Genomic DNA, 8,173 nt, shown 5'->3' with positions numbered 1-8,173 from the left:
AGTCGTATTCAAAACAAATGTTTTATTAACAAGTTTCAAAACTTTAGTTCACAAACTGTAGCATCCATATACCTGTACATGAGTACAATAATGAAATATAGAAAACTCAAATAAGTTTGTTCTTTGGGTTTGTAAAGAGGATTGCGGCTATATTGCCAGACACTCAACACTTTGGACAAGTGAAGTGTGTGTTTTGAGCAGTTGAAACTTTTCCATCTATAAGAATAACATTAATTGGCTTTATAATTTGAAATAGAAAACAAGGTTTGAATGGTCGTGTTTAAAACATGCTGAAATATACATTGCCGTTGCATTCAAGATATGACAATCATATTTACATTGTTAGATAACACATTTAAATCAGTGACTCTGCTCTACGTTAGAGAGTAGCACTGTAATACTGAATCCATTGCAACAGTGAGAGCACATGAAGATCACTTTTTCTTATTTTTCCCTGAGATCATTTGGACAGTTGGCTGGTCTATTCTCCAGGCTTCAGGGGTCATAGTGGTGCATAGCTAGGCTCTAACGTGTCTGGTCCAAGTGTCAGAGCAGGGACAGGTTGTGCTGGGGGCTTGCTGTCTCCTGGAGGTAGCTCACCTGCCAGGGGAGGCCCAAGGCTGGAGACGGGTCCACAAATGCATCCATGTAGCCCTGAGCGCAGGAGGCCCACACCCCCGGCTGGTACCCCAGCACCTCGCCCACCTGGGTGTACCTGATAGAGCTGGGCAGCTGATCCGAGGGGTTCCCTTTCCCACAGTGTCCGTGTAAGGGGTACAACTGGCCCTCGGTGGAGTAGCAGGGGTAGTGTGGTGAGGGTGGACACGAGGAGCCCATGCTGTCCATGTAGAGGTGTGTATCTGTTGGCAGCCTGTGAGGATGGGTGCCCTGCTGGGGCTCTATCTGGTGGGGGAGTGATGCCTGGTGCCAGGAGATGTAGCTTTGGGGCTCCTGGCGAGGAGCGACTGTCACCCTGGGCGGGTCCAGCCGTGACGTCCTCACCATTCCCACCGCCAATGGCCCCCCAGCCGGCCTGTGGCACTCCCGGTGGGAGCAGGGCTTACTGGGGGGGTTGGAGCTGAGGAAGACAGACAGGGCTGAGATGCGGTTGATGGCCCTCTGCAGGGTGGAAATCTTAGAGAGCCTCTTGCCGCTAAGGTCGTGGTTGAGAGCCACACGTAGAGCATTGAAGGCCTGGTTGTAGTCCAGGATGCGTTTGCGCTCACGGACGTTGGCAGCCACACGGCGGGCCTTGGAGCGGACTGGCCGGCTGCGCTTCTTGGCCTGGCCCTCCTCAGGATCGTCACTGGGGGGGCTGCTGGCTGAGCCCTCACTGTCCTGGAAGGGGCCCTTGGGGTTTCCGTCGCTCCCTTCGTTATCCTCCCCCTGACCCAGCATGCACAGCTCCAGCTCCTCCTCAGAGAACTCCTCTGACCCTGCCAGGTTTCTGCAGATCATCATCACTGGCTGGCCGTGGAGCTATGGTGAAGGTTGTTGTTGTAGTTTCTCTGTAGCCACTGACTACTTAGTAGTTGCTGGAGTGTTCGCAAAGTTGCCGTTGCGGTGCCAGGACCTCCTTTGCTGTCGATCTGTGGCTTGTTCTGAGGGGCTGCCTGTCAGGTTGGTGTTGGGTGCTGTGTTTTGCGGCGTCTTTCACAGAGCTGCCAGTCGGGACGTTGTTGGGTGCTGTGTCCTGACAGCCCTTGTCTCCTCCTCCTCTCCTAGTGCCCTGTGATTACCTATGTTTCCGCGGGACGGCCCTGCCTGCTTTTTAAAGCCAGCCCTCCTCCTCCAGTCACATGGTACAGTCACCCATGAGGAATGGTGCTCTCTCTCTCTACCTGGTTTATGGGCACCCTCCAGGCAAATGGCGCTGTCACCTCCTCCTCCTCCTTCTCCTCCTCCACAGACACTCCCTCTCATACCTTACAGGATCTCTAAGTGTTTCAGCAGTCCCACAGCCTTGTAATACATAACAAGCAAAAGCAAAGTCTTCATTTTTGGCATGACAATTGACTTTTTCTTGACATCCACCTATTGATTATTTTTGGTATATACCGTATCTAGGCCATTGATGAATCACTTTGACTCTAAGAGGGTGCTCCAATGTATGACTCTTGCTTCGATGTAAATCCACAAATACATTTATTTCCGCTCAAATACCTATTATTTTGTGGCCTACTAGTCACATGTTGTATAGAATGGTACGGGGTAGAGTGAGGGGTTTTCTGATGTTTATCTTAATGGGGGAGTTACATGAAAATTAGTCACAGGACGTCCATGACAAATTGTGTGCTTATCAAATAGCAGCCTAATCTGTGTTGTGTTTGTTTCCCCTCGTCTCACCAATGTGGGAGAGAGAAGGAGGGATTTGTCCATGTAATTAGCTGTATACAGAGTGCCGATTCCCTTCGATTCCCTCCCCCATTTCTCTCTCTCTCTCTCTCTTTCTCCTTCTCTCTATCTAGGTTTAAGGGCCATATAATTTAGGGGGACTCCTGTGGAACCCTATCCTCATAAATCAGGCCTGGGCAGCACCTGAGGACAGGAGCAGAGCACGGGCCTGGACTTCAAAGCCAAGGAAAAATGAAGGCAAATATTTTACAATTAGAACCTGCAATCACTGCTAGCTCGGCTGACTGGGCTGGAGCCATCAACTCAACCTTTCCATGGTAATGCTTTACATTTTTGGGGTTTTTGAGATATCAAGATAGGTCTTGTCCAAACTGGTTGGATGGAAGTTTCAGATTGTGTTTCGTGTCTTAGTGGAATTGGGTTATACAGATTACCATGCTCTGAATAAGGTACAGATGATTGTGTTCCAAATGAGGTGGATTATCTAAATCAGATATCAACTGAACAGAACAGATTGGATGTCAACTGAAGAGAACAGATTGGATGTCAACTGAAGAGAACAGATTGGATGACAACTGAAGAGAACAGATTGGATGTCATCTGAACGAACAGGTTGGATGTCAACTGAACAGAACAGATTAGATGTCAACTGAAAGGGACAGATTGGATGTCAACTGAACAGAACAGATTGGATGTCAACTGAACAGAACAGATTGGATGTCAACTGAACAGAACAGATTGGATGTCAACTGAACAGAACAGATTGGATGTCAACTGAACGAACAGATTGGATGTCAGATGAACAGAACAGATTGAATGTCAACTGAACAGATTGAAAGAGCACATTCTAAAAGTTTCACATCATCACAGAAAACAGTATTTTGAACTGTGTGGAGTAAATGTTTTGGAGTTGGGGAAATCCCTGCATACACAGGATTGACCTTTGCGTCGGTTGCTTTGGTGGACAGTGAAAGGTGATTGGCCTGACCTTTATCCAAGGCTCCTGGCCAAGTGTGTGTGTTGGGTCAGGTAACTAAAGGGTAGGCCCTCATGGTGAACTGGAGGTCGTTGAGAAACATTGTTTCCTTCCTGCCCTCTTAATGTTCTGGTACATATCACTGCTGAGCGAGGCCAACCGTTAGAACAATTACAAGGCCAGGGTTTCAGCTCTTACCAATCACAACTATCAATCAGAGGTGCGTAGCAAAATTCATTTTTTGGGGAACAGTTTTGTTATGACATCAATACACTAGACTTATTGTCTGAGCTTCAATCATGTTTTCTCTATGTACAAAGATATAGAAAGCTGAATACAGACTGTGGCAAGCAGAATTTTTTTAAAATTACTTTGATTTGAGCTGTCAATAATTCTCAACCTATTTGTCCTGCACTTCCATTGCTCGGCTGATTCTATAGTCCACAGCTGATCCAGTTGTCTATTCAAGGCAACCATATTGTCCATACTGCAACACCATGCTACCCTGTTGATATACCACAATACTGTACAATATGCAAAAGTGTTTGACATGTCCAACTCCCTACTTGCAACATGGAGTCATGCAGTTTCAAGTAGTGAGCAGCTAGCTAAGGCCTTTCTCTTCCTCACAAGAGTTGTATGTGATTTATGTCTTTACGAGCACATCAGATTTACTGCTGCGGTTGTAGAGAGAGCATGGAGAGACTAGAGCCTCGGACTCTCCCAGTCCATTCACTTTGACAGGTGACAAGACACCAGTAATTATCGGCCGCCGGGAATAAATCACAGACCTTTATTGCTTACCTCACCATACCCTTGACGGAATAACCATTTTCAAGCAAGAGGAACCTGCCCAACGCCACTGAACCTGAGATTTGTAAATCTGCTGCTAGAAGCTCACATAATGACTAGTTGTTACCTGCTCGTTATTAGAGGTCTGTGTGCCAAACGTTATAGATATATATTCCCAAAGGGGTAGTTATACGGGTAATAAGTGAGTAAGGTCCGGGTTCGCTAACCTTGGCTTTGCAGTGGTATGTTAATGCATGTTTTTGGTGTCCGCTCTGGAATTTTCTCACCTCAGTAAAAAGCCTGCAGTCAAAAAGGAGGGCTCCCCGTTATTCTAGGCACTTCCATTTTCTCACACCATAGTTCCTGAGGAATTGTTAATGTCTTAAGATAGATGTTTTCACCTGTAAACTCAAAAATATTTTTGTCATTTTTATGATAGTTATTTAGTAACCCTAATGCTTGCCATTATGCTTATTATACTGTAGCACTGCTCAAGGCATTGGCACATATAGCCATATCTGTGATATGCATAATACATGCATTGACGTTTAGTTACTTTTAGATGAGTGTCTCTGAATTAAGAGATGTGTATCCATGCATAAATTAGTATTGATTATTGAATGTAACATCAATTTACTTGAGAGTTGACTGAGACCTCTAGCACCAAAGAATTCAGCAACTCAACATTGATCTGTAGTGCTCTGTTCAGTGGAGTGACGTTAGTAAGGCAATGAACTATTTCCTTCCTATGTATCAACCTATCAGGCCACATCTCCCTTCAGATCTCTCTATCGCTTGATGTCACCTGTCACTGACTAATGCTGTCTGTCACAGGCAATGGTGTCATCTCTTGGACCAGATTAGAGATTTATTGAGGAATCCCCCTCCCTTTCTGAGTCAGGCAGGCCTCTAGTCTTCTGTGTCACTTTTTCCTCCCTGGTGAACAGAGGGAGTGAGCCACATAGTATATGAGACACACATACACACTCAGAATGATCAGTCCAAAATCCTGTAATTTTGTCAAGTTGAATGGTAAGGTGTGTTTGTGTGGGCTGTATCAGAGCATCAATGTGCGAGTTGAGAGAACTCAAACCAAACCTGAGGGGTACTTGTCCCCCAAGACAGACCTCAGGGCCCCATACCATACATACAGTGTGAATACATCAAAGGTCCCTCTAAACATGCTCTAAACAACACATGAAAACGTGGAAGGTTACTGATGTGCAACATTGTGAATCATTCTGTCTGAAATTACTGGCAATTACGCATGTTTGCCTGCTGTAATCTCTTTCAGCTAGCGCACCGGCCATAAAATCTGAAATGTTGGGTGGAAATAACGCCGGTGGCTTCTCCAGCACACACAACTCAACACTGAAAGTGTCATACTCAGGATGCCTGTCAAAATGTTGACTATTAATCATTTAGTTGTTTTGAAGAGTACTGCACTTCAACATCACTGCTGTTTTGATGTTTTTTTTTACTCCATGGTAACCAGATCTTTCTGGCATGGCAGAAAACAGTGCTCAGTGATAAAAGTGTTATCTCATAAGCTTAGTTTTGTTTTGGTTTTATTAGGATCCCCATTAGCTGTTGCTACTGCATCAGATACTCTTCCTGGGCTCCACAAAAACATAAAACATGATATAATACAGAACATTAATAGACAAGAACAGCTCAAGGACAGAACGACATACATTTAAAATAAGAAGTGGCAAGGGCATGCTTAGATTTCACTCAGGGGTTGAAGAATTGAAGAATTCTTCCAGTTGAAGAATAGGCCTTCTGCCTATACAGTAGATGTTGGGGATGATGCACACTGCCCTGTCTCTCTTACTCTTATAGGCATTGGAGAGGATTGCTAAAACCCCTTCTAGTGATCTGATTTACGCCTAGGATTAGACTAGAGAAATGCAAATCTGTGAATGTCATGTCCAACAGTTACCCCAACCTGCATATACAGTGCCTTGCGAAAGTATTCGCCCCCCTTGAACTTTGTGACCTTTTGCCACATTTCAGGCTTCAAACATATTTTTTTGTGAAGAATCAACAACAAGTGGGACACAATCATGAAGTGGAACGGCATTTATTGGATATTTCAAACTTTTTTAACATATCAAAAACTGAAAAATTGGGCGTGCAAAATTATTCAGCCCCCTTAAGTTAATACTTTGTAGCGCCACCTTTTGCTGCGATTACAGCTGTAAGTCGCTTGGGGTATGTCTCTATCAGTTTTGCACATCGAGAGACTGAAATTTTTTCCCATTCCTCCTTGCAAAACAGCTCGAGCTCAGTGAGGTTGGATGGAGAGCATTTGTGAACAGCAGTTTTCAGTTCTTTCCACAGATTCTCGATTGGATTCAGGTCTGGACTTTGACTTGGCCATTCTAACACCTGGATATACAAGCATTTCGCTACACTCGCATTAACATCTGCTAACCATGTGTATGTGACAAATAAATTTGATTTGATTTGATATGTTTATTTTTGAACCATTCCATTGTAGATTTTGCTTTATGTTTTGGATCATTGTCTTGTTGGAAGACAAATCTCCGTCCCAGTCTCAGGTCTTTTGCAGACTCCATCAGGTTTTCTTCCAGAATGGTCCTGTATTTGGCTCCATCCATCTTCCCATCAATTTTAACCATCTTCCCTGTCCCTGCTGAAGAGAAGCAGGCCCAAACCATGATGCTGCCACCACCATGTTTGACAGTGTGTTCAGGGTGATGAGCTGTGTTGCTTTTACGCCAAACATAACGTTTTGCATTGTTGCCAAAAAGTTCCATTTTGGTTTCATCTGACCAGAGCACCTTCTTCCACATGTTTGGTGTGTCTCCCAGGTGGCTTGTGGCAAACTTTAAACGACACTTTTTATGGATATCTTTAAGAAATGGCTTTCTTCTTGCCACTCTTCCATAAAGGCCAGATTTGTGCAATATACGACTGATTGTTGTCCTATGGACAGAGTCTCCCACCTCAGCTGTAGATCTCTGCAGTTCATCCAGAGTGATCATGGACCTCTTGGCTGCATCTCTGATCAGTCTTCTCCTTGTATGAGCTGAAAGTTTAGAGGGACGGCCAGGTCTTGGTAGATTTGCAGTGGTCTGATACTCCTTCCATTTCAATATTATCGCTTGCACAGTGCTCCTTGGGATGTTTAAAGCTTGGGATATATTTTTGTATCCAAATCTGGCTTTAAACTTCTTCACAACAGTATCTCGGACCTGCCTGGTGTGTTCCTTGTTCTTCATGATGCTCTCTGCGCTTTTAACGGACCTCTGAGACTATCACAGTGCAGGTGCATTTATACGGAGACTTGATTACACACAGTTTGATTGTATTTATCATCATTAGTCATTTAGGTCAACATTGGATCATTCAGAGATCCTCACTGAACTTCTGGCGAGAGTTTGCTGCACTGAAAGTAAAGGGGCTGAATAATTTTGCACGCCCAATTTTTCAGTTTTTGATTTGTTAAAAAAGTTTGAAATATCCAATAAATGTCGTTCCACTTCATGATTGTGTCCCACTTGTTGTTGATTCTTCACAAAAAAAGACAGTTTTATATCTTTATGTTTGAAGCCTGAAATGTGGCAAAAGGTCGCAAAGTTCAAGGGGGCCGAATACTTTCGCAAGGCACTGTAGTGTAGCAATGTAAGCAGCTCCACCTCCCTGTGTTTGACTGCCTAAATGCCGATTTCAAACAAGAACAAACAATGAGAAATCATGCCATCATTATAAGAATGATAAGGTATTCTCTGGTATACTCCAAAATGTGTTGTGAATTGCTGATTGAATACTTAAACGAAACAAAGTATATGCTGTGCACTTTGAGTTGTTCCCTTAAACCATGTACAGTATCATGTCATGTTTATGATACGTTATATAATGGCAGAAAACAGTGCTCAGTGAAAGCTTAGTTTTTATTAATTTTTTATTAAGATCCCCATTAGCAATTGATATTTCGCTACACCGGCAAAAACGTCTGCTAAAAATGTGTTTGTGACCAATCAAATTTGATTTGATTATAATGATAATAATAATTAGGGGGTG

The 8,173-nt window shown here is 43.9% G+C and overlaps 1 protein-coding gene across 1 annotated transcript; it reads right to left on the bottom strand.

Moving 5' to 3' along the window:
* Positions 1–546: 546 nt before the first annotated feature.
* Positions 547–1,461, bottom strand: LOC139419502 (class A basic helix-loop-helix protein 9-like). Its single transcript, XM_071169460.1, has one exon. The coding sequence runs from the start codon at positions 1,459–1,461 to the stop codon at positions 547–549; it is 915 nt and encodes a 304-aa protein (XP_071025561.1).
* Positions 1,462–8,173: the final 6,712 nt, after the last annotated feature.

Source organism: Oncorhynchus clarkii, chromosome 10 (assembly GCF_045791955.1).
Source record: "Oncorhynchus clarkii lewisi isolate Uvic-CL-2024 chromosome 10, UVic_Ocla_1.0, whole genome shotgun sequence".
Taxonomy (NCBI): Eukaryota; Metazoa; Chordata; class Actinopteri; order Salmoniformes; family Salmonidae; genus Oncorhynchus; species Oncorhynchus clarkii.
Note: the sequence above shows the minus strand (reverse complement) of the source record. Positions and strands in the feature narration are given on the sequence as shown.